Source organism: Perissodus microlepis, chromosome 23 (genome assembly GCF_051167445.1).
Source record: "Perissodus microlepis isolate ML-2025 ecotype Zambia chromosome 23, ASM5116744v1, whole genome shotgun sequence".
Lineage (NCBI taxonomy): Eukaryota > Metazoa > Chordata > Actinopteri > Cichliformes > Cichlidae > Perissodus > Perissodus microlepis.
In genome coordinates this window covers 21209430-21235665 of record NC_140482.1, presented here as the reverse complement: position 1 = coordinate 21235665, position 26236 = coordinate 21209430, and the positions used below count along the sequence as shown (strand labels likewise).

At 43.6% G+C, this 26236-nt stretch overlaps 1 protein-coding gene across 9 annotated transcripts in view; it reads left to right on the top strand.

Annotated features, from left to right (window-relative positions):
* The window catches only part of LOC146361383 (nck-associated protein 5-like), a 209050-nt gene that overhangs the window by 92795 nt on the left and 90019 nt on the right, over nucleotides 1-26236 (top strand). For 5 of the 9 annotated variants that reach the window (XM_084921445.1, XM_084921447.1, XM_084921449.1 and 2 more), the window contains 2 exons: nucleotides 149-269; nucleotides 13767-13900. In XM_084921445.1, coding sequence (XP_084777571.1) covers nucleotides 149-269; nucleotides 13767-13900 — 255 coding nt within the window. The remainder of the gene's footprint in view (nucleotides 1-148; nucleotides 270-13766; nucleotides 13901-26236) is intronic. The other 4 variants (XM_084921446.1, XM_084921448.1, XM_084921450.1 and 1 more) reach the window with 1 other exon arrangement.

The following is a 26236-nucleotide window of genomic DNA, read 5'->3' as shown; positions in this document are numbered from 1 at the left end:
TGAATATGTTTTTGGGTACTTCTTGATTTGCCACTTTGTTAGCACCTGGCACACTGAGCTGCTGACTGACTGACCACACACTGACTCATTCTTATTTTCCTTCCCCCCTCTCTCTCTCTCCCCTCCATCTCCTGTTTCTTTGGTTTAGGGAAAAGCTGGCTGTGGCTCGCCTGCAGAGGGAAGTTGCACGGAGCAAGAGCGAAGGAACAATGGTAAAGTACAGTGGAAGTGCTCGGCCCTATCATCTTCACAAAGCCAGAAAAGCCACAGTATGTTCACTCCACGTACATACCCACACAGAAACCGTCAGGCTCTGCCAAAACTGTTGTGTTGGCTGAGTGTCTCGACACCTCATCAGAAGCTCTTGAAGGCAGTAATCCTGTAGAAATGCATGTGTAGGCAATAATAGAAGCAAGTACAAAAATACTGTGTTATGTGACAGTTGCCTGTTTGTGGAAAAAGCAGTGCGTTGCGTAAATTTGACCTTTTCTGCACAAACTACAGGTACTTGAATGCACTGCCAGGCTCTGTGACCATAGAATGCTGTACACTGCATCGTGTCTCTGGTAGAAAGTGCTGATGTGCCGTTCTTTTATGAGTTCTGGAGGTGGTCATTAGCATACATATGCACTCAAAGCAGCGTATATATGTTTGTGTCTGCGTTTCCACAAATGTGTCTGAATGCATTTATAGAGTGTGTGTTTGTAAGCGAGGTCAGGAAGCGAGAAGAACCGGGTGATGAAGCGGGGCTCAGCTGATTGCAGCCTCCGAGCAGACGCTCTAACCACAGGCCCAGCTGTTTCACTGCACCCCAGTGACGCCTCTGATTCTGTGTGGCAGCAGGCCTAAAGCTACAGCACACAAGGGCCGACACGCTCCGAGATCTCCTCACCGCTGCGTGTGATTATTGATCCCCAAAGGAGGAATGCTCTATTTTTTCTTCATACCTCTTCAGAGTTGTAGAGGTCAGAGCACAGGGTCAGATACTGAGCAGAGCTCCCTCCTTGGAGATGGGCAGGGGTTTGGCATGTTGCTCAAGGGCATTTTAGCACAGTAGATACTGAATTTATTGGCTGTACCAGATGTGTAGCTAAGTTTGTGCTTCGGCTCGTAAATATAGACACTAAAAGAGCACAGACAAAGACCGGCTTTACCTCTAGGACTTGTTGATGTCAGCAGATGTCAGAGGAAATCACGCTGGAGTCAGCCAGCGCTTACTTTCTGACCTCTGGTTGACTCCAAACTGTCACCCCCAAGCATGGCCCAGTGTGTGAAACAAGAAGGTTCATTATTGATTTTGAAAAAGGTTCAGCATTGATGGGTTGACACACTGTTGATGAATGGAATATGAACCTGACCATCACTGTTCCTTATAGGCTAGTTGTTTAAGTTGTGTCCAGTGTGTTGTGAAATGAAAATGTATATGTAGATGAAACTGATTTGGTGTTAGACCTCAATATTAAGCTATTCAAAAAATTCATTCACTGTGTATGTGTTTGGGTTGTCAGTTTTGGGATTGAAATATTAAAGAAAACAAATGAAACTGAGACTTTTCAAAGTTGCTGGGAAAGAAGTTTTTCCTGCAAGTTTGCGTGATCATATTTTTGTGATGATATTTGGGCGATGTGGTCCAAAACAGCCGTCCTTTTTAAGATACATTTGGGCCAGATCTGACAGACTAAACAGCCCAAAAGTTAGTGTTTGTTGAAGAATAAAAGGGCCATGGACACTTGGTGATTGGTGGTATTTCCCTTTAAAATCAAATTTTGTACAAACCCAAAAGATCTTTGTTTCAACCACAGAATGTCTGTAACAGACTGAAGTAGCCACTTTGAAGTTTGTGGGTTACTGTGTTGAAGCCTCTTGTTTAGTTGTTTGGTCACTGATATCCTACGCTACAGTTACAGTAGGGAACAAAACAGTAACTGGAGACCTCAGTGTGGCCAAAATGAGTGAGACTGTGTAAGATCACCACTCATAGTCAGATGAGATCTTCAAAGTGATTTGAAGGTGATAAAAAAGTCAGTCTGCTCTCAGTTTGCAGTTGAATGGGGTCAAATTGACAATTAGATGCAATCTGTTTGTGATAATACAGTGACCGAGTGTGATAAATTATCAAAAATGATAAATCTGCTTACGTTCAGACCCGAGCCACAGATATGAAACAGAAATTCTTCCACAAACAGCCACGTAGCTGCTGCAAGAGGGTGATTTATCTGCAAAATTACATTGGTGCTCGATAACCTTGCTTTTATATAGGAATGTACCCAGAAAACAACCAGTTGTTTGAGTTACATTCTGAGTTCCTACAAACTTCTAATCCGATGGTCACATTGTCCTGTGGTTGATTCATTTTGTGCCATGAACACAGTTTTCTTGGAGACCCACATTCTGGTCCACCAAACCAAATACCAGCCATAAGCAGGAGATGTGTTGATGCACGCTCAGTCATCAAGGTGAAGAAGTCCCAGAAAGCGGAATCTGTTCATCTGGATGTTGTGTTTTCAGTGGGAAAGCTCTGAAGCCTCCCAGGAATACCAGTGAGAAAGTCAAAGGGAGTCCATTTGGATGTTGTGTTGGACATCCCCATTGAAAACACATCATTCAGATGAACAGATTCAGCTTTCTGGGGCACAAGTAGGAGAGTTCATGTGGACCACACCAGCAGAAGTTGGTTGCAGTTGCCCCCCACTTTTTCCTTTCTTTTACCTGCGTGTGCTCACACCAAAGTGTCCACACGTTTGCGTGTCAACACCTCCTCCTCTAACAGTAACCCAGCTTCCTCTGACCTCAGTGCAGCCCAACCAAAATATATCTTTCGCCATGCCGCGAGCCTCCCCAGAAGGCCCGGCTCTCCAACTGACACGACTGGATGACATGCTAATTATTACTTTAGAGGGCGACGTGAGTTACTGTCTGCGCATGCACAGTGTTAAGAGAGGGATGAGTTATCTGTGCCAGACAGGAGGAGGGCGAGGGAGGGGGGGGGGTATGGAGGAAGAAAGGGAGGAGGGGGATATCACTAAGCTCCATTTGAAATTGGGATTATCCCCATTGGATTCCCCTTCCACTCTCTCTCTGGCATTCCTGGGAGGCTTCAGAGCTCAGGCGAGGTTCTTCAATAGGAGTGAAAAAAGAGGCTGCTGCGTAAAGGAGATAATTGTCAAAGTGCTGCCAGAGTGAAGTGGAAACTGCAAACCACCCCCAGCCTGCGTCCAGTCATAGACCCCCAAAACCCATCGCCTTCTTCCCCAACATCCCCCACATCTTCGCCTGCAAGGGGATGAACCGATAGAGTCAGATTAAAACAGCGCAGACTTTTGAAGTGGCACTACCCCGCCTCTGTATCTGATGCCTCTCTTTAGCAGCCTCTGATCGCTGCCTCGATCTGATCGCATAAGGCGATCAGAGATGCCGCGAGAGTGTGCGGCAGTGTTTTTGCAGCGCCATCACGACTGCATTGTGTAGGAAAAAGAAAGGGAAGGTTATCTTTATGATCGTGCAGGGCGCTAGGAAACATCGCCACGATCGTAAGCCTCGGGTTGCGCATATGAAACAGCACTAACTGCACAGTTTACTGAGGAGTGTGTGCTTTAATTCGGCGTCCCGCCGCGAAGCACGCATACTGCTGGCAGCTTGAAGCTGCACAACTCTTGTTATGGATCGTTTGGGAGAATCACATGAAACCTTTTTAAATAATTTGCAGGGCAATCAGTAATTAGGCCTGCGCTGCATTTCACCACATATATGACCACACAAGATGCGTTTTGTTATTAGTGAAAATGATCCGCCTGTCTTACGCCTCTCACTGCTTCTTAAACTTCACATCAAGGCTCGGACGTGCTGCTTTTGGCCCACTCTGCTGAAACTCCTGCTAGAAAAACAGCAGGTTTCCCTTTAGGTGTTTGACAAAGCACAGGTCGGGGTTTATACTGCGAGAGCCTCGGCCTCTTTCCAGCAAGCTTGCTCCCGTTTGTTCGCGGCCTCGTCGCTGCTGTAGGTTTTCCCTGGAATTCTTCACGCCCTGATCCCAGAGGCGTGGTGCGGTGAGGTGCCAGGCAGGGCAGGGCAGAGCTGCTCTCTGTCTCCCACTTTTCTTTTGATGCCACTCCGAAGTGCAGTCTAAGTCCATCAGGGGCAGGATGCCGAGGTTTCCTGTCAGGGGCAGAGAACACAAGTCTGCGTGTAGGCTTGTAAAGGCGGCGCTGCCTGCTCTGTGGGCTAAGGGGGCGGAGGGGGGCTGGGCTCGCCATTAAAAAGGCATTTAAAGCTGTTAGGTGAGATTATGACCGCTGGAAACGGCTGTCTAAACAACATGTGAAAATAAATGATCTGGATTTGAGAACAACTAGCTTTATTTTTCTTTGGGTTTTGTGGATGCTCTGTGATATCCGAGCCTCGCCTTGTGCATACCCACACACTGCCGTTTCCACAGGCGCTCGGGCTGATTGCGGCGTTTGATTCTTTCACGGTTGAGCGAAGCATACATGCAAGTGATAAAAGGGAATTGTTTTTATTTGCCTCAACTCCTCGGCTTAATTGTGCAACTTGCTCATTTAAAAATCTGATTTCTCCGGAGCATTTCATGTAGAAAATGAAGTTAAGATAAAGGAGGAGGACGATGGGGGAGGCGCTGCGTTTGTGAATATAAAGTGAGAGCACAGCATGGTTAAATAAGCCTCCAAGCCACGATAGGAATCAGCTATTTCTGTACATGAAAATGGATTTTGCGTGTGCTGCAATCTTCAAGAGTGTGTGACATAGTTTGTAATGCCACATCAAGTAACATTTGCGGTTCTCTGATGAGGGAATGCCCCTTTTTTAACAGGTCGTTTCACCCGAATCTATCTTGTTGCTACTTCAGCTTCAGGATTTCATTCAATAATTCAACATAGTCACTGAGGAAGCAGCCCTGGATAGCTCTGCAGTATGTCTGTGTTGGACTTTTACAAACATTTACACACTTTTATAGCTGGTATCAAGATTCTAAGCTAAAGCATGACTTGGGGTAGGCTTTAATGTAGACTGATAGAGGAGGTGTCAGATATTCCAGGAAATATCTGACTTAAATAATCCACCTACTCGTCGAGAGGTCGGTGGGTTGATCCCCTTGCTCTTTTCACCTACATGCTGAAGTATCCTTGGGCAAGATATCGAACCCATAATTGCTAAGAAAAACAGCACTCCAGACAAGGGGTGGTGAAGAGCGAGGACCCAACATTAATGGTAAATAATTTTTATACAGTGCTTTTTAATGCATTTCTTATATTACACAGGATGCATCAAAGAGCAACTGGGTTTAGTATCTTGCCCAAGGCATACAGGCTGGAGCAGTCAGGGATCAAACCACCAACCTTTGGATTAATAGATGATCTGCTCTACCTCCTGAGCTACAGCCAGGCCAAAGGCAGGCAAGCTTGTTTGACAAAAAAGCAAGATGTCTATTTTGGCTGATGGCGGGCAGTACAAAACCGTTCAAAACACAGGAAAACATGCTGGAAACCCTGTAGCGAGGAGGTGGTGACTATAAATACTGAATTCTTTGCTGAATTAATCAGCAAAGATGACACAAGGAATCAAAACTAAAAGCAAAGCACAATGAACTAACTCTCAAAATAAAGCAGGAAGTGGGAAAACCAAATGGGGAAAATGCAGACACATGGATGAACTTAGCAGGGAAACTTGACAAAGGTGAAATGAACACTGTGGGAGGAATAAACTCCAAAGCACCAGGGAACTAGGAATAGCACTAATTACACTAAAGAGGAATATATGAAGGTAAATGTAAACACTAAACAAACCAGAAATTAAATAGATCTTAAAAATAAACAAAACTCTAAAGTCCAAAAACTTAAAAACGCTCAATAAATGGACCACAGGTTGTTCCCCTTTCTCAAGTGTCACTACAGCTTAGAGAGTAGCTGGCGAGTGTTTACAAGTTGCTATCTCTCTTGCAAACTGCTAGCAACAGCATCAATATGCTAGTGACCAAAGCGATCGCAAGGAGTTTGTTTTACCTATTAGTGCCTGTTAGCAACCTCCAGCAACCACTTGCCAACCAGTTGGGGAATATAAATTTTTCCTGAGCAACCTTGTAGCTGCCAACCAATCTCTGCATCTAAAACACCCTTTGCCATTTTTTTTCTTTTGTATTCTTCAGTACTTGCATTCGCTGATGGTTGGTTGGAGAAACAAGATTTACCAGCATGATGATTTTTGATGTCAGCTGTATGGTTGGCAATATCCTTTTAATTTAAGGTTCCTACTGTACTGGGTCTCAGAGGGTGGTATCTTTAGGATTAAATAGTAGATTTCACAGATGACACTGCTCTTTTGGACCCTCCTGAAACAGAACATCTTAGTATTCTAGAAAATGCTGCAACTCCTGCTGGATTGAAAGTCAGCAAGCCAAAGACTAAAGTCACATCCTTCAACTATAGAGATCATTTTAGACTTTAAACACTGATTTTATCACAATGTCACCTGGAATAAGGACAAGAAACTAATATCAATGTGGCAGCCCAGGCATCTGCATCCACCTGAAGTTATGACTCTGACTCTCTTAATATTTTTACAAACACCCTAAAGACCAGGTAATCGCTTCACAATACCAGCTAACACACAGTGTCTATTAACAGCTATCAGATATATAATTATGCGAACTTTTGCAGGAAATGAACAAGATTTATTCTTTCTCAGTGTTCTGGCACATACGAGCAGGCTTTTGTTTGAAGGAGAGTTAGATTTGCTCCTGTTGGCTACCCCTTTGTTACAAAAAATCATCTGTATTTGTAAACAAAGACCGGAGGCAGGGGGGGAGATAAAACAAGAAGCCTTGGCCTGGATATCTGCTGGCTACACAGGCCCCCTGAGGCTAAGTCATCAGACTAGCTAATGATTGGCTGAACCGCAACAGACACCAGAAAACCGTATCAAAGAAGTCTGAAAGCAGCATAACAGCAATTACTGTCACAAACTTACTACATTAGAAAAATACTGTGTTATACTGGAAGATAGCGAGATTTTGTCCCTGAAAGGCACCAACATTTAAAATAAACGCAAAGAATGAGACAAAAACTTTCCTGGACTTTTCCAAGATTACTAGATAAGTGTGTAGCATTTGCATATTATCACCAAATAAAACTTCTGTAATAACTAACACTGTTTAAATAACCATATGTGTGGCTTTTCTGCTCACCTGGATTACATTTAGCCAAATCAAATAAGCAAATAAGGCACACTGGCAGGGCTCCGGGTCGGCAATATTAATTAATTTTGAGCACGGGGTTTAATTAGTTAGCTGTAAGTGGATCGAGGTATGATGATTATCTGACAGTGATTTATTGGTGTGTAAAAAAGAAAAAGCACCTTCAGAGTGGACATGCTCCGTAGCGTGCTGCCAGCAGATAAAGGGGCTCTCTGACGGGCTTAAAAAGGAGAGGCTCCACGTGGAGCTCGGGCGCTCGGGGACCCTCATAGAGGGTTTCTGACAGCTGTTTGGAGGATGTGTGACAGCGTGGAGGTTTGGGAACTGGGGGGGACTCAGGTGCTGTCTCTGCAGATTGGCCTTATCAGCCACGGGCAGGGGCCGGGGCCGCGATGGGGTCCCCCCGCAGGACTCAGCACATTCACCGGGTGACGAGCGCTGACAGCCAGGTCCAAATCGCATCTCCACACCGTCCCATTCTGGGTGTGTGTGTGTGCGTGGGTGGGGTGGGGGAGCTCCCTTGGCAATGATAAATGGGCCACTCGTATGATTTTGCATATTCCTGGGGTGTGTGTATTATTTGCCACAGTGCCCGTGGCTGTCTAAGAGAGCAGTGGTACACTCCAATAGTGGCGCTCCATGATAATTGAATTGATGGAGTCTTTTGGTGTGGGGTGGGGTGGGGGGATAAAACACTGTTTGGGCTTACTTTAGTCACAAGCAGTGTTGGTCAAGTTACTTGAAAAAAGTAATCAGTAACTAATTACTGATTACTTCCCCAAAAAAGTAATCCCGTTACTTTACTGATTACTTATTTTCAAAAGTAATTAATTACTTAGTTACTTAGTTACTTTTTAAAAACACGATTTACAACCTGAATAGGTGATAAAGTGATAGATCTGTCAGGCCAATTCTACTTTTTCTGCATAATCCATCATACAAAATGTAATCAAATGGAAAAGTCTCTTTTTAAAACTTGTTTTATCAGTTTTAAGCTTTTAACTTTATGCATCAAGCAAAAATTAAATTATATGCACCATTCTCTGACTTGAAGAAATTAGTTTAACATTTAAACCTATTTTCTGCACATTCCAGCACATGAAATAAAATATTTTTTGTTTTTACACTCAGTCTTTCAAATAGATGCAAGTAAAACACAGCAGAAAATAAATAAAATCAAAGACTAGCGGTCCTGTTGCTCTATTTTCACCTGTATAGCAGGAGTGGCGTAGGCGGAGGGGTGCTCTGGTGCAGGTGTGCCGCAGCGGTCAGTTGAAGAATCCGCAAGTTTCTCTGTGAATTTCCCATTACGTCGTTGCGCACTCGGAGCTTGTTTAGGGGGTTTTTCGGTGTAAAAAGAAGTTTTCTTCCCACGCACAACAGACGCTAATGTTTTTGTCACTTTTTATGGAATCAAACTCAAAGTAAGGTCAGTACTTCCACGCTTTAAACGCTGCACGCTCATGCTCTCTCCCGCACTCGATATATGATCCATTGTTGATCTGCACACAGCTGTTGTCACGAACGGCGCACTCGCTTACGTCACTGTCATGAGACATTCTTGCAAAAAAATCACGGTTTTAGTAACGCAGTAACGCAGCGTTCCTACGGGAAAGTAAGGGTAATCTAATTACCGTTTTTGCAATAGTAATCCCTTACTTTACTCGTTACTTGAAAAAAGTAATCAGATTACAGTAACGCGTTATAAGTAACGCGTTACTGCCCATCTCTGGTCACAAGTAATCGGAAAACACACACTTCTGCACTTTGATGCTTTCTCTTCTGTTTCTAAACAAACAAGAGCATAATTATAATTTTTATCTTTACGACTTGTATCTGGGAGCCAGCCAGGCAGGCCAGGAGGCCCGATCCTCCTCGTGTTACACTTTCATTTGAATCCAGCCTCGCTGATGCACACAAACAGCCCGGTGGCATGTTTTATTAATGAATGGAGAACCTGCGCAGTGCTTTGTGTCCCCGATGTTTGCTTTGCCAGCGAGCCTCCGAGCCGCTCCCAGCCCCTTTGATTAGGCAAAGAGCTCCAACCGAGGCGGGGGGGGGGATGTCCTGTGTAATGAAGAGATTATTGGGCCTGTACCCCCTAACCCTGAACGAGTACAGTGTATATACAGTTGCAGATGGACATCCTACAACACGATGGGACACACACACATGCACTTAACCTGATAAGGTCGCAGCACAGCACAACAAGGAGAGGCAGAGGCCTCTAATTAATTTAGAGTCCTCAGTGGATCTTAGAGGGTATGGAGGGGGGGCTCAGAGTATTCTAGTAATTCAGCTCGGATGAATACCATTACCATCTAATGTTGTCCAATTACCGAAGCGGGAGGCTTCATTTTGGGCTCGAGTGCAGCTAATAAAATCTTATGTTCCAAAGCCGCTCGGTGTAACAGATTCTTCATTTATTTCTCAGGCTTTGCGTGTTGATGGTGATAAATTCTGTCACATACAGATGGATATATTTCTTTATTTATCTCTCTGTGGCAGAGGTCAAATTTAATCCCCCCCCCCGATGCCCAAATCTGGGCTTGTTTCTGATATATGTGGTATAAAAATCCAGCAGGAGCTATTTTATAGATTACACCCCCTATTTCATTTGACATTGGCTTCTTTCTCCTTTTTCTTTCTATGCGCTGCATTGTTTAATAGAACAGGAGCATGTTGCCCCCTGCAGGACAAAGAAGGCAGCACACCTCGCCTCATCCCATCCATACAACAGCGACAGGCTGTCAAGAGAGCAGGGATTATCTCCTCAGCGGCCGGATTAACTAAAATAAATGTTCTCACAGAAAGTTGCCAGGCGTGTTTTCATCCTCTCGGTGTTGACTTTGAGATCTCTTCCCAGGGCTTTTTCTAAAGAAGTGTTGTCTTTGTGGCTGCAGTGAAGGCTTATTAAAGAATATGCTTTCAATTAGAGCACCAAAGGAGGAAAAAAAAAGAGAGAAGTTGCTGCAGACAATAAACATTTCAACCGAGGAGAAATGTATTGCCGGGGATTTCTGGCCACAAAAAGATACAGCAATGTTTGATTTAATGTCCTCAGGCCTTGTAAAATTGCAGAAATTATATATTGAACAAAAGCAACGCAGGGCTTTTACTACAATGTAGAGACTGTAAATCCTGTGTTGTTATTGAGGTTGTTGGCAAGACTCTGTCAGCAGACACGTAGCGGTCGGTGGTTTATGCCTGAAGGCCTGTGTGGGCAACAAAAAAATCAGGACTAAAGCTGCTACTGCGCTTTTTTTGTTTTGTTTTGCTGAACAAAGCCATGCATGTTGATGCAAATAAAAGGCCTTTGTGCTCATTTGCATCGAGGTGAAATTCAGCTAAACTGCTGCGATGCTGGAGGCTGAAATCGGCGCCCGTTTCTTTAAACGCTAAGTGGAAAATGTGTCCTATAAAACAACTTTATGTGTCATAAAGAAAGAAGAACCAGAAAAGTCATATATATATATATATATATATATATATATATATATATATATATATATATATATATATATATATATATATATATATATATATATATATACGTCCAGCTCCTGGCAGGGGGATGCACTACTTTACGTTCTTGTATGAGTGGATTTACAGCAGCCATTACTCCTGACAGGGAGAGCCTCCCCGCTGCACATAGTAGCCGTGAATTTACTGCCGCGGTGAAGACGGGGACTGGTTTTAATGGTGACTCTGGTTTAATATTCCCCCTCAGCAGCTGAATCACCCAGTTAGGATCTGCTTTTGTAACAGAAGTAACAATGTAGTGACACAAGACTGTTTATAAGGAGAGTATGGTCATACGGAGTAATGGAGCAATGCGACTCGGTGTCACATTATAGTTGTTTCGATGTTTTTCTTTCTAGTTTGGTTTCATGGTTTTTCACGAGAGACCTGGCATAAAGGAGGGCCTCATGTCGAAGAGGATGTTTTGTCCATATGCCACACAGAGTGACACGCTCACTGTCTCTGACCTATATTCTTTCACGCCACAAGATGTCCCCATAATGCTTGTCTGAGAGAAAGCACTCCAGCTTCTTTGCAGGCATACACTGAGTAATACCGCATCATGACTGGTGCTGACGATGAGGATAGGCAGTAAGTAATTCCATTTGCACTGAAGAGAACTGATGAAGAACTGACAGGATAATCTGGTGATTCCCAACATTTTCCATTGGCTCTAAAGCTCTGATTGACTCCAAAACAACTAGAATATTTAAGCATGTGTGCACACCCTCTGTTTAGAGTTAACCAATCACATTTAGATTCATGTTAAATAGTAGCCAGTACACATCTGTAAACAACTGAACTGATTCTCATTGAACTCTTATATAAAGTTCAAATGTTTTATCCAGAGGATTATCCAGAGACTTACTTTTACAGCAAAGAGCTTTCAAAACTTCAGATGTTTAAAGGAATCTGTCAGGAGAGGTGCAGGAGAATTCCCAAGGTAACAGATGTGTTTCCATAGATATACTGTAGAGTACAGTGAAGGCAGTTATTTAAAAGGTTATTTAAAACTTTTATTCACTTATGTACAGTAGTCTCTGTTTAAAATACTACTGCATTCACTTCAGATGTTTTCTTCCACAGAGCCAGACTTTGTGGTAATGTTTAAAGTGCTCTGGGGGAATAGTTCTCTAGGCTTCCTGAAGCTTTTTTTGCACGTTGACTCCTTTATTGCTCATTTTCAGTCCAGTTCTTGTAACTGACCATTTTCAGAGGAATGTTTTGTTTGTTTGTTGAGCCACTTACACAGACCTATGAGTCATTTAAGCACAAAAAAGAAACTTAACTCAGGGGATTAACTATTCTTGTGACTATGCATAACAGAGAACTTTGCAAATACCCAATTATAAGATGTGCCTTTAGACCCTCTGTGCGTTTTTTGTGACAGGCTGCTAGTAACAATCTGTGAAAGATGTCAAAGATGCCACAGTTTGACAGAGATAAAATAGTACTTTTGCACCAGCAAGGTGATTCCCAAAGAGATATTGGCTGAAAATGTAACATATCTCACAATGGTGTGCAGAGTGTCCTTAAAAAATTTGAGGAAACTGGACAAAAGAAGTGTCAGTATCTGTTCATTTGCACAGTGTCCCATTTTCCTAGCCAAAGAAAAGTCGAGACTTTTGCATGGTACTGTATATCCACATATACGTTTTTCACCACCTCCCTGGGTACTTGTACTCCTAGGTGGGAATAAAAGGATGATAATCATCTCTAATCAACCCTTGTTAAGCCAAAGTTGAATCTCTTATTCACCAAACACTGCATCTTTGTTTGCAAAAGAAGAAACTTTTTCCCTTTTTCTTTCTAGTGTGTGTCTTTAGCCTCAGACCCATTTGCAGATATTTTACAATCTTGTATTTTTAGCTGATATTCCTGGCAAGGCTTTGACAGTTGGTAGATCACCCAAATCTACGGAAATGGAAGCCAGTGGCTTTGTCATAGACTGCAGCAGCGACAGATGCTTGGCTTTATGTACAATAGAAACTGCCAGACCAAGAGAATGATCCCGTCTTATTTGCTCCGTCAGCTAAAAAAAATCCTCTGCCTTGCTGCTAGGAATTTGCTTAAAGCTTTTTTTGCGACTTTGTCAAGAAAACTGGAGTAGGGAGTGTGCCACCACAGGGACCTTAGTCTTTGAAGTTGGGTTTGAGGCAAGGATCCAAAGACAGAATCCTTCAGAAATGAAGAATCCAATTAAAGAAATAGAAAAGACCAGAGAAAACTGGCTAAATGCTTCATGGAGACCATATACACCACAAGCAACATTTATAAAGCTCTGAAATCAAGGAATGGAAAGCAGAGATAAGTAGGCATAAGTGATCCCTCCTTCCTCTTACCGAGGAACTCCAGCTTTTTAATTCAGGATCTATCAATAGTTGGGTCGAATGAGGTCATGTTTACTCATCATCATAACTATAACGTAAAGGGAAAAAAAAAGGTGAAACACGCAGAAGAAGAGAGGACGGTTTGCATGGTGTGAGGAAGAGAGGAGCAGGGTAAACATGCTATTCATAGCTTCAGTGATATCGGGGAGCATTTTCTGAATAGATCTGAAATGAAATGAAAAGCAGGAGAAAGACTGAGGCACGGGAGGGCGGGCTCAGAGATTTCAGATGACATTTAGTGTGAACTTTCTGTCATAGAGACAGAAAGAAGCGGAGGCTCATTATGAGTGTTTCAAAGTAACAACAAACTACTGGAAGTAATGCCAATCGAGGCGGCCTAAATGTCATCATGCCCTTATTCTTTTATTTCCTCTCACACCTAAAGTCAGGGGAAAAAGCGGCGAGGCGTGGATTGTTTTTTTCAGCTAGGACAAGCTGTGTTTGGTTTCAGATGTTTGGTGAGCAGATGTTTTGGTGGTTATGATGCTGAGACAGCCTGTGTTTGCTTGCCCTCATCCGAGGAGGGTCGAATATTTGGGGAAGGGGGTCGTAAAAATTGTGGCATGTGACTCGAGGGTGATCTTTTTAGCCCTTTTTCAGGCCACACACTGCCTCAGAGTTGATCGTCCTTCTGCTCTTTCCCACAGCGAGAAAAGCTGATCCACGAGCTAGAGGAAGAGCGACGCCTGCGACTGGAGAGCGAGAAGCGTCTCCGGGAAGTGACGGAGGAGTCCGAGCTGGGTCAGGCGCAGGTGGTTTCACTGCAGCAGCAATTCTCCAGGTAAAAGAACCCAGGACCACAGAGCGGGCTTTAAATCCCATTTTTCAGCCCTCACTCATTACGTTTGAACAAAAGGAATAAATAAAAACAAATAGAGGACGAATTACAAAGTTGCTATGATACTGATCCTGATTTATTCAGCATCAGCAAATATTGTATTCAGCCCTCTGTAACCCTGTGTGGGAGGTGATGAAAAGTACGAGCGTCTATAAAATGATTGTGTTTCACTTGAGTGATTTGATCTCCTTTTTATGCAGTGCTGTGAAAAAGTATTTGCCCCCCACCTCATTTCTTTGTTGTTTGTTGTTTGTCTTAGTTGTTTTACCCTGAGTAAGTACAAAATTCAGTTTTTCTTTGATGATTAACCACATTTGTTAGAAAGCTGAGTTCAGTTTCACAAGACACACTCAGGCCTGGTTACTGGCAGCCCTGTTGAATCCAGAAATCACTTAAATAGAACCTGTCTGAGAAAGTGAAGCAGGTTAAAAGACCTCAAACACCAACACATCAGGCCACGATCTAAAGAGCTGAGAAACAAAGGCACTGACATGTGTCAGTGGAAAGGGTTAGAAAGCCATTTCTAAGGTTTTGTAACTCCAATGAACCACAGTGAGAGCCATTATACACACATGGAGAAAACTTGTATCAGTGGCGAACCTTCCCAGGAGTGACCAGCCTACCAAAATTACTGCACCAGAACAACATTAAAGAACCACAGGCCTCACTTTGAACTTTGACCTCGGTTAAGGTCAAAGTTCACATTTCACATTTACCAAAAACATCTTGAAAAGAAGAAAATATTCTGTGGACTGACGAGACAAAAGCTGAACTTTGTGGAAGGTTTGGGTCCTGTTACATCTGACATAAAACTAACAGCATTTCATAAGACTGGACCAAAATTCATCCACAATGATGTGAAAGATTCACCTGCACTTATCACAGAAGCTTGATTGCAGTTCTTGCTGCGAAGGGCGGAACAACTACTTTTTAAGGTTATGGGCATTAACAAGTAGGTTTGGATAACTGTTTTCCCTTATCCATGCCTTTGTTTAATATTCAAATTTGCTTTGTTATCTGAAACATGAAAGTGTGACAAATTTGTAAAAAAACCCTCAGAAATCAGGAAGGAGGCAGATGCTTTTTCACGGCACAGTATCTGTAACATTTTAAAGAAGAAAAATTTTACTTCTTAACCCCATTTAAGGGCAACCACCCACACATAAATCCTTGAACTGCTTTTCCATTTACTTTCTGTTCTTATTTGAGACTTTATGGATGTGTCGGACACCACGCTAGATGAATAATCCTTGGGTAATAAAAGGTTTTAAAGAGATGACCTCACACACTTTCCTTTCACTAAACTGCAGGTCATCACAAGCCATCTGCAAGAAATTGTAATCAGTGAAGAAATGCGCTTAATCATTCAGAGGTTTGACTTATTTCGAGTCCCTTGCATTACTTGTTGTCCTACTTTCATTTGAAAAGGCCAAAGCATCTGGTCATCGAGTAATTATTGTCTCTTTGCTGTAAAAGTTATGACAGGAGTTTGAGTAGATTGTACTCAAAGTCTGTAGCTCGGAGTCAGAGTCTGGACTCAGAGAGCCCTGGATGTTTTTTCCTCTCTGGTTTGAACTCTGTTGCCCTGGAAAAGGGCACCTGTGTTCACTTTTTTTTAAATTTTTTTTAACTTTTCATTCACGAAGGAAAAATGAGCCATGCTAGACTTTTCTGTCTTCTAAAATATGTCTTTACCAGAGGCTTAATAAAACTGGACTTTTGGACCGAATGCTAAGAAAAAAAGATAGATGTGCAAGAGTGAAGAATCTCAACTCCCATATTCTTTATAAAAGCGCATTTAAAAGTATTGAAAGCTATGTCCACACAGAAAGCATTCACAGTGACATTCAGCGAATTCAGGGGGAAAAATACTGGTTTCCTAGTCAGATACCTGAATGACCTCACCTGGCTCCTTTCGATGTGGAGGAGTAGCAGCTGTACTGTCTAAGATACTTAAACTCATCCACCCTTGACAACAACTCGTTCCAGACCCAAAGTGGGCATTCCACCCTTTTCTAGCTGAGAATCATGGTCATAGGTTTAAAAAGATATTGCAGACAATACTGAGTATAGTTGTATGGAACAATACAGCCAGTTTCTGATTTCTATTCTGATCAATGCTATCACCCAGCAGACAACCAACAAACACGACTGGGTCAGACATGCAATGAAAAGGGTGAGCTGGGATTGAGGTGGGTTGCAAAGCAGCTTGCAGAGGCAGCAAAAAAACGGAGCCAGGTTAGGCCAAAATTGGCACGGTGAAGATTCCAATCTGTCCCAATGCAGCTTTTGAGTTAGTAGTGCTTTTCTACTCTATTTGAGCACTCAAAGCGCTTCCTTACTACAAACGTCATTCAAACAAGTACCCTTTTCTATACCTGTGCACTTTTAACCCAACAGCTCGGGGGTTCAGTATCTTGTCGAAGGATATTTTGGCATGTGGACTAGAGGAGCCACAGCCACCATCACTGTACTAAGCCTTTGCCTGGGTACTGAGTTTAACCCTTTGCTCCAATTTCTTAAAACTTCACAGTAAGCTGCAGTAATGGGTGATCCAAGTGATCAGAGTAAATCTAATAAAGCAAACTTGGACATTTTTTATCAAACTGTTTCTCTTTAAGGAGATATCAGTGGCATGTACAGCAGCCTGGAGCATTTTTTCCCTGAAGCGTCCAGAAACCAGTAACTATCCCTTTTAGTGAAAGCAATAGATTTTTGCCAGCAATTTTCTGCAATCAGCACAATCTTTCAGTAACCTTCAAAATCGATACCTTGTTCCCACTTTTTCTATTTCTCACATTCTTTTCTTTGCTTTTCCATTTCATCAGAGCACTTCAGTGCCATTTCTCTGCGATGCTTGACCTCGTCTTCGTCAGAAAAAGATCGTCCGATACATTACTTTTGCTTTGCAGAAAGGGAACCCATAAGGCGTGAAGCCCTTAAACAATGCTCTCGTCATAACTTCAGTAACCTCTATTTCATGAACTCGTCCTCCTCTTTGCAGCTGCTGAAGTGTGACAGAGAGGGACAGCAAATCAAGAGCCAGGGCCCGAGTTGATGCCATAATTAGGTGATAGGCATTCAGTATGCAAAAGGACGGGGCTGGGAAAAAAAAAAGAGTCTGGGGGATTTTACATTGACTGCTTATCTTCTCATTAAGTTGGTTGGAGAAAATCCGGTACGTTTTAATGGTCCCAGTGTTATAGTGCAGACGAGGGCAGAGTCGCTGCCAGGGGAGGAATAAAATATTTAAGAGCCATTCCAAAGATTTATCACATATTTAAAATGTTCCATTGATGCCTCTGAATTAAGCTCAGCGGTGTTTCTCACTCATGTTGGCCTTCCTCGCATTCCTGATGCACATTTATACAGTTTACACTGTTTCGGAGATAGCTGAGGGGAGTTCATTTTGCTTTATCCTTCCTAAACCTGAAGCAGTTTTCTATTTCCGGCATTTCCCCTGTCCACGTCTTCCATCGGGGTCACCTTCTGACCTTTACTTAGACTTATTGGGTTTTTGCACAGGTTCCCCGGCATAATAAAGAGTGCAGATACAGTGCACTCACTCCTCAAGGCTAAAAGTGAATTAGTGAGATAGTAGCTCGCAATACAAGAGTCAGTGTGCTGAAGCCAGAGTGAGATGAAGTACAGCAATTCTATTAGGGGGGATATATATGAAGCTTATCCCTGATTGGGTCCTGCACAGGTCCCCGCAGAGCCAGATGAATTTGTCTGCATGGCAGGGGTTGTCCAGATAGATGGCTCTCATTGGGCATCCGGTGGCTACCGTTCCTGCTGCCAAGCAACGCCGTGGCAATAAAGACAAAGATTCCATTATGTCCTTAAAAAGCGCTCATCGAAGCGGGGATGTTCGGCCCTGCCTCGCTCGGCTGTTGCCATTCCAGCGGTGTTGCACGCTGACATCATGCTCGATTGCTGCAATTTCCCCGCGTCGTCAATGCTTCTTAGCAACTCCCAAAGGGAACGCGGGGTTCGGACTGCAAGTTCAAAAGATATCTCCCCGCTCCCCTAACGCCTCTGCACAAACAAGCTAACAGGATTTCGCTCTCAGAGCCTTAATCTTTGTTTAAAGCGATGCCCGAGCGCTTATCTGAATGTGAACAAGTCCCCTAACAAGCATGTGGAGTGTGTTTACTGGTACCTGGTCCCTTTGCCGCATTAGCATGCTTACATGACAGCCAATAATCTGCGGTGGCAGATGGGACAACAGTGTGGTCACTTTAATTAGCCAGTAAAAAAAAGAAGCCTTCCTGTAAACCTTTGCCCTACTTGCATCTGCTGTTTCAGTTATTGGCTTACGGATGCTTGCCTTCAACCGGCAGACGACACTTATTTACCTCTCTGCTGGCTGATTGATTGATTCGGGCTCATTATTTGTTGTGCATTTGATGTGTGTGTGTGTGTGTGTGTGTGTGTGTGGGGGGGGGGGGGGGGGGGGTAGAAACCTTAGTTCATCAATTTGTCTTTTTGAGTTAATACCCACAAATCATGTTAAGTGGACGTCCAGTCTTATAAATAGACCGTGATCTGCTTGACCTCAGGCAACAATTGATTTGCGTGTCGCTAATTAATTGAGGTGGCACTTTTGGAATCACAGAGATGAGGATAGAAATAAGGCGGACCAGTCGGAACGATAAAAGCCAGCCAAGTGCTTTAGCTGGGGTATCAGACTCTATGCAAATAAGTAATTTCTGCTCCGAATTCTTTGCTTTTTGAGCTCTCTGCTTTGTTGTGTGATGATGTGAAGCAGGAAGGTAATGAGCTGCTTGTTACAGCTGCTCTTTACTGTATCAGATACGTGAACAAAAAGCAACACCAAACAGAAAAGATCAGTCGGTCACCCCTACAGCCAGACAAACTCCAGGGAATCTCGGCTTCTTACAGCCTTTGTTTTGTCTCCTTTGCTTTTTTTCTTTCCTTTGTAATGCTCAGGCTATTTCTTTTCTTCCTTTTTTTGGCAGGGGTAACAATTTAAGGCAGGAATTGGGAAAACTGAAACAACTGGCTTTTTCTTTTCAACTTTCACCCTAAAAAAAACCAAACAAAACAAGAAAGAAAATAAAAGAAATAGCTCAATTTGCTCCCGAGATCAGAAAGCTGGCATTCTTCAACTGACTGGCCACTTAACTCTAGACATAGGTCTATATCCTCTCCTCTGCATGCACACGCACCCTCCCCCAACCAGTTGGGCTCTTAGCCTGGTGTGGGTCACATGCCCAACCTCCCCTGAACGACCCCCTCTCTAAGGCTTCCCCCCACTACTTGCAAGGCCTCTGCAGTCATTAAACTCCAGCGGATTAGCGGGAGACTTCAGCAGCGTCCTCGGCCCACCCTGGACGTCCCCACAACTCCACACGGACACTCTAAGAGCCGGGACGGGCCCAGCAGGGGAAAGACAGAGAAAAGATGGGGGACACAACTTAAAAATCTTCTTGTCCTTCCCTAAATGATAGCATAAATTAATCTCAGGGACAGAAACGATCGAGCGCATTTGGATGTCTGTTCTCCGAGGCCTTGACTACATCTCGGCTCCAAGCTCAGACAGGATGACCGCCGGGGAGACACAGGGGCCACTGGGGACCCTGCATTAAAAATGTGGCTTGAGGATGAAGAAGACAGTTTTTGCAGGTAATGAGCACAAGTGCAAATTTCATTTTACCCAGGAACTTTTTGCAGTGATTTGTTTTGTTTCCTTCCTCACACTCTAAAAACTTTATTGGACTCATCCCTCTGCCTGTTCTTGGAGGTCAGACACTTCCAGAAAGGAGTGAAAATGTGAAGTCCTTGTTTTCCAAGAGATTCCTCTCTACTTTTTTCTGCTCTATCTTTAAATCAGACTCTCTGTCGCCCAGAAGACGGGCGCGCTCATTGACAAAACTGGGGCGTTTACAGCCGACTCGCTCCACTTGACTTTGACTCATTACTGTCTTTGAAGGGCCCTCTTCACCCAGGATATGGGAGACTTATGGCCAGACTAACAACAGCAGCAGATGACGACGGGTGCCTGCAGATTTACAGCCCAGCGGTGTGCTCTTTTCAGCACGGTGTGTGAGAACATGCATGCACGCTTGCATACGCAGCGTATTTAGGAGGCCGGTGATGTAAACATGCAGGAATGGCAGCGCTTTTCAAGTCTGGACGCGTTGTTTGGACAGTCACGCTCAGGTTGAGATCCCTCCGCGGTCTGTAGCATTCATGTTCTGCTCCCATTACCACCACCGCTGCCACAGCTGGACCGCCAAAGCCTGATAGGCTCAGACAGGGGGAGCTGAGTGATTGCGCTCTGTTTGCAGATCAATGCCCTCTCTTCTAATCATTCAAGCATCCAGCCACGCCAGGTCCGAGTGTTTTAATTTGGCGCATTCGAAACAGATCTTCCCCCCTCCTCCCACTCCCTCTGCAGGGTTTAGTCAGATGAATCAGGCCCTCTGTTCAAGGCGACACATCTTGGGTCATTAACAGGATGGAGGAGGGGTCAGTCTTTTTTGAAGTTACTTCCTTACTGTTGCCCAATGGGGGAATGGGGCTGTTAAATAGATAATAGGTGTCTGGACTATTTTGGGAGCACCTCATATTTGAAAGGATTTATTGGTCCATTTCAGCCCCCTCCCTCCTCTCTTTAACTTCCAAATCTGACCAGGGAATTATGTCTGATTGAACTTAATTTGGGTTATTCTACTCTATCACTTGCACTAAATTACTAGCCCATAAGAGGGCTTTGGTATCAATCTTCCCATTTTTCTTTGAAGATAAGACACAGTCTCCTCATTTAAAGCGCTCCACTGGGTTTCTGTGGCAAAAAGTGACCCGTTATGTGCTTGTAATTGTGTCAGACAGCCACAAATACTTGCACATGCCCTCTCCATTGCACCACAGCAACTTCCACCTTGGATTAAACATGCTGGTTATGATGTTAATAGGTCAGATTACAAGCATGTGTGGAAGTAGGGCATTCATCTACAGCAGCAGCAGCTCACCGGTTTTCTCTGGAGTGTGAAGCTGGTGACTGTAGCCTAAAGCCAAAGAGCATGTAATTCAAACTGATCTCATGGTTGCACTATAGATTTGGCTGTCTGGCAGCTGCTCTGAATGACACATATACACAGATGTGTTACACAAGCAGCTCACCTACTTCCTAAAGGGTCGATTCGTCCGCCTCTGCCCCTGTAGTTCAGCTGAGGTGAGTTTAAAAAATGTAAACGCTGAATTTCTTCCTCTGAAATAAATCAAAGAAGGGTCACCTCGGTGTAATAATCTGCCTGTTTGCCATTCATTGCTGCAGAATGCTAAGCAGGAAATCTTTATGGTAATCTTTACTTACAGGATACAGAGTTGAGGTTTGATTTTATTCACAAATGATGTCTCAGTTTTATTCCAGTATTTAAATTTGGCTGTTACTTATTTGTTTGTTTTTGCCTGAATTTTTTGCAAGAAAGGCTGATCAGTCAACCAGTTACTTTCTATAACAACTTAGGTCTCATTTAGTCTCCAAACTTTCAGAAAATAGCCAGTGTTCAGGCTTACATTTTGAAATTGCGCATTCGACTTGATATAAAGGAAGGCTAGTCAGATTTTACTCAGTGTTAAACGGAGAACTTGGAGTTCACATGGGTTGCAAAGTGGCTTGCAGCCCCATTGTCAAAGGAGAATAAAATTAAAGATTAAGTAGTATGGCCCAATACTTTTGTCGATGCAGTGTATATTGGACGCTTGATGTACGGTAGAAACCATGCATGAGTGATAACAGACATGCCATTGGCTAAGTCAGACTTGAATTTGCATTAAATGGAGAAAATTGGGTTCACATGTTTTGTAAAGCGGCTTGAAGATGCCAGTTACAAAGCTAAATAGTAGACTTCAATGACTTCCATGGGTGACATTAAAGATGGATTCAGCTTCCAGGTCTGAAAAGTGAAGCCAATTCAGAAGTGCCTTAAATCTGTATTTCTTCCAGCTTGTTAGATTGCCTAGAGAAGTTTGATTGTTTAAAAGTCTATGAGGAGGACGTCTATGCTTCTCGCTAGATTTATGTCCCCAGTAAACATTTTCCTAATAGGATTATAGTTTAAATAGCTTGTTTGAAGTTAAGTTTAATACAGCATAAAGTTCTTATTGTGAGTAATTATCCCATTTAGGGTAAAATAGATGACAAATAAGAGAATGATTTAAAGAGTGGCAGCCAAAAGCTTAGCTCAGAGCTTTTAAATCCAGTGGGTACATACATCTTTTTGTCTAATCATTAGTAAAAGAAGCCTGAAATATATTTAACTTATCCAGACTAAGAGAGACACATACATATCCACACTTCTTTTGGGAAATCAGTACAACTGATTTGGTTTCTTTACTTTTCCTTCAAAATGGCTTGACTGGGTTTGATCAAACAATGGTCTTCCACCCCTTCTCTCCATCTTGACCCCTTCAAATTCCCAAAAGTCCATGGTAGGAAGGGGCTGTAGGCTCTGGGTGTAAGTAATGCGCTACACGCTGTCATCACGACTAAGGTCTCCCGCTGGGATGTCTTGCTCAGTCTGTAGCTCTCTCTCACATGTGGGATGCACATGCCTGCAGCCCATAAGGACGATGCTTAGAGAGGCTCCAGCTAGATGCTCTCGAGAGCCGATGGCTTCTTTGCTGCTAAATGCTTCCTTTGGCCAGGGGTGAACATCTGGGACAGACCTCGTGAATTTGCACTCTAAATCCTCCCAAATGTAGTGGAAGTGCTGGGGGTTGAGGGGGATGAAGGAGGAATCTAAATCTGGTCGCCTCCATATGTCCTTTTTAATTTACACTCTTGCAGGCTAGTCCTCGATTGCACCCGGTCTGTGCAGTCTGTGCAGCGCTTCTGCTAAAAACCCTTTTGTGGTTATTTTAGAAGTCTTGGATGGCTGAACTGTTGTGGTTTTTGCACATTTTTACTATTTGCCGTTGTCGTCACAGCAGTCGGCCAGCAAAGATGTATGAAATATGATTTACGGGGCACACTAAATGCTCCGGCCGCTTGATCTCTTTTCCCCCTCGCGTCTCTTGCATGTGTGTCTTGTTGGTCAGGTTAAAGTTCTCTGGCGAGAGGCAGCGGTCACAAGGGCGAGGACCTTTGAAATGCTACTCCACTGTAACATGCATGACTGATATGCATGACTTTTACAACTCTGACCTGTCCTCAAAGCCAAACTCTTCACCACCAGTTTTGTTTGCCTCTCTGCTTCATTTAGGTCACGTGCTAGAAAGGGTCTCCTTGCGAGTTTTCTGCAAAAACAGCTCTAAGAGGATAAGAGTGGCTTAGCATTGTGTTAAGCTAGGCAATCACCCGGTGGGTGTGTGTTGCTGGAAAGGAGTCTGAGAAGAAGAATGGACTATTTCGGGGCCAAAAAACAGACAGTTTCACAGCGCCTTGTTAAGGTCAGATAAGGCGATTGGAGCTGTCGATGAATCAGTCACGCGAGGCCCCCTCACAGCCGCACAACCAGGTGATTGTTCTCAGTATTGTTTCACCAGCTTTGGGATATTCCAATTGTGCTCCGGTCAAATCAGATTAGAGGGTTTCAGTCAACCGAAGCCTGACTGCGGCGCTGATAAAGTGAGAGTGCGACCACAGTCGGAGAGAGCAAGAAGAGCGTCCTCTTGTTCAGGTGAAGATTCTTTGAGGATTCAGATATTTCATCCTCACATTATGGTCTTCATTCTCAAACACATGCCTGTGGGACTTTCTGTGATAAAGAGGAAAAACAAAGTAAAAGACCTTGCTTTTATTTCTAATTCGGGCAGCATGAATATCCCCACAATAGGAGTGTGTGTGTGTGTCTCCTGCTTCATCTGAGCTGTGAAACTTGCAAACATGCACGTGGCAGGAGAGCACTGACTAAAATTAACCAAAAATGTGATGGTAGAAAGCGACTCGCTGGAAGTCCTGTGGAGATCTCTGATCGTGCGGTGAGCGTCCTGGCACGCTGCCTCCCTCTCAGCTTTTCTTGCACGGAAAGTGTCGATTTTATGAAAGCCAAAGCCTCTTAATCACTAATAAAGACCCACACAGCTACACATGTGCGTGTACACAAACACACACACAGGCTGACAAAACAGGGGGATCCCTGTCCTTACTTGTGCAAGTCCATCGCTGCTCCCCCCCCCCCGCCACCGCCTTCCCCATGCTATCTGAGACTGCTGGCCTGCTTGCCGCCCAGCAGGTGCCCTTCTCTTGTGTGGAGGGCTTAACATGGGGCATATGGGAAAGTCTTTGCCTGCCAGATCACTGTCTTTGCACAGGCTAGTGCCAGATAATGACACGTTGGAGACACAGCAAGTACAGAGTGATAACAGGAGCTGTGCCGTCAGGCTGACTTGGTTGACCCGGCCGCTGGACTGACCGTCGATTGAGTGAAAAGCACTCAGGCTTATATGATGACCGCATGGCCTATTTTAGCCCAGAGACCCACATATGTGCTGTAGTGTCTAGGTCACTTTACAGCGGATGACTTCACATATGGAGCTCAGGGATGTCTGCACGGTGCTTTTGGCCTTTTTCCGAAAAAACGGCGGCAGTAAAAATGGAGAAAAAGTCAAGATGGGGTGAGTTTTGAGCTGCAATTTTCAGCTTTTGGCAGAGGTTTTTGGAGCCCTTTGATCATTTTCAGGTCTGTGAAGGAATTTGTCATTGAAGGTTAGAGCTGAATAAAGGGGGATGCAGTTTTGATGAATAGAAATAGTTTTGAATGAAGCGTTTGAAGTCATTGTGGCTTCTGACAGCTGTATGGCAAAAAGAGGAAGAGGACTGGAAGTTTTTCATATGCTAACTGTATCACCCGCTCTGTTCTGACATTGCATCGTTTTGTACCGCTGTGGATCGCTGTCACATGAAGAGCTCTGAGCTCGTGTGCGTTCTCCGTGTGTGTGTGTGTGTTTGAGAGGAGGCGAGAGGGGTGTGTTAGCCTTAACATCGTCGACCCCAGGCTGAAAATTGATTGGAGTCTTAATTGTATTTCCTGGACTGCTGACAAGCACCACACTTGAAATTCAGCCGGTGCGCCACAAGGGTCAGGAGAGTCAGAATTGGCATTTGCCTTTTGTCCTTTCCTTCGTCTCTCCTTCCCAGAATGATGCTTTGAGTAGGTCCCTGCAAGCACTTTGAGATTAATCACACTATCACACTGAGCATGTTTTTTATGTAAACTAATGCTCTGTCATCTGAGGGTTATATTCCATCCATCAAAAGCATTTAGCGTACTCCCTTTCTCTCACATGTAAATATGTTTCAAGTAGCTGACTTTAGCAGAGACAAATTGCACTGTTTACTTGTCTTGTTTAGCTGGGAGCTTGTCCTGTTCTTTACTTAGCTCTGGAAACATACGTTTGCTTATTTAAATGCACTATTTTAATGCTCGAGGAACCGCATTACTTCATAATTACCTCTCTCGCAAACACTTTCTAACAAATTAATGCTAATTATTCAAAGCACTCTTAGTCATAGTGCCGGCTGCATGAGTTGCTGAAGAAAATGAGATTAGAACGAGTAGTTCAGGCACAAGACGTCAGATCACAGTTCAAAATTCAAGCAGATGAACTACAAGTCAGTTCCAAAAACTGCTGATGCTCTGTTAGCTGTCAGGAATAAGAGAATTTAGGGATTTTCAAATAAATTGGAAACTCTATTTAATTGAATATGATTTTTATGAGATTGAAGAAATTAATTTGCTTGTAGATTTAAGCATTTACATTATGATTAGGGCAATAAAAGACTGAAAAAGTAAGGTAATGATAAAAAAATAGAAACACCTAGTGCAACCTATGAGGTTAATTAGTAAGATAACTGGATGTACACTTACCAGACTCTTCATTAGGTCCGTCTGTTCAACTGCTCATTAATACAAATGGCAACTTCTACTGAAGTTCACAACGAGCATCAGGGGAAAAAGTGATTTAAGTGACTTTGAATGTGGTATGGCTGTTGGTACCTGAAGGGCAGATCTGATTTCTCCCCACACAACCATCACTAGGGTTTACAAAGGACACACTTCTAGATCTGAAAAAGAGAAAACATCCAGGGATCGGCAGTTCTCTGGGTAAAAATGCCTCACTGATGTCAGAGGAGAATTGGCAGAATGCTTGAAGCTGACAGGAAGGCAAACGTAGCTCAAATAACCACTTGTTATGAGCAAACTACGCAGAAGAACATCTCAGCAGCAACAGAAGACCACACCAGGTGCCATTCGGTTTAGCTAACAACAGGAAACTATGGCCATAGTTTACACGGGCTCACGAAAT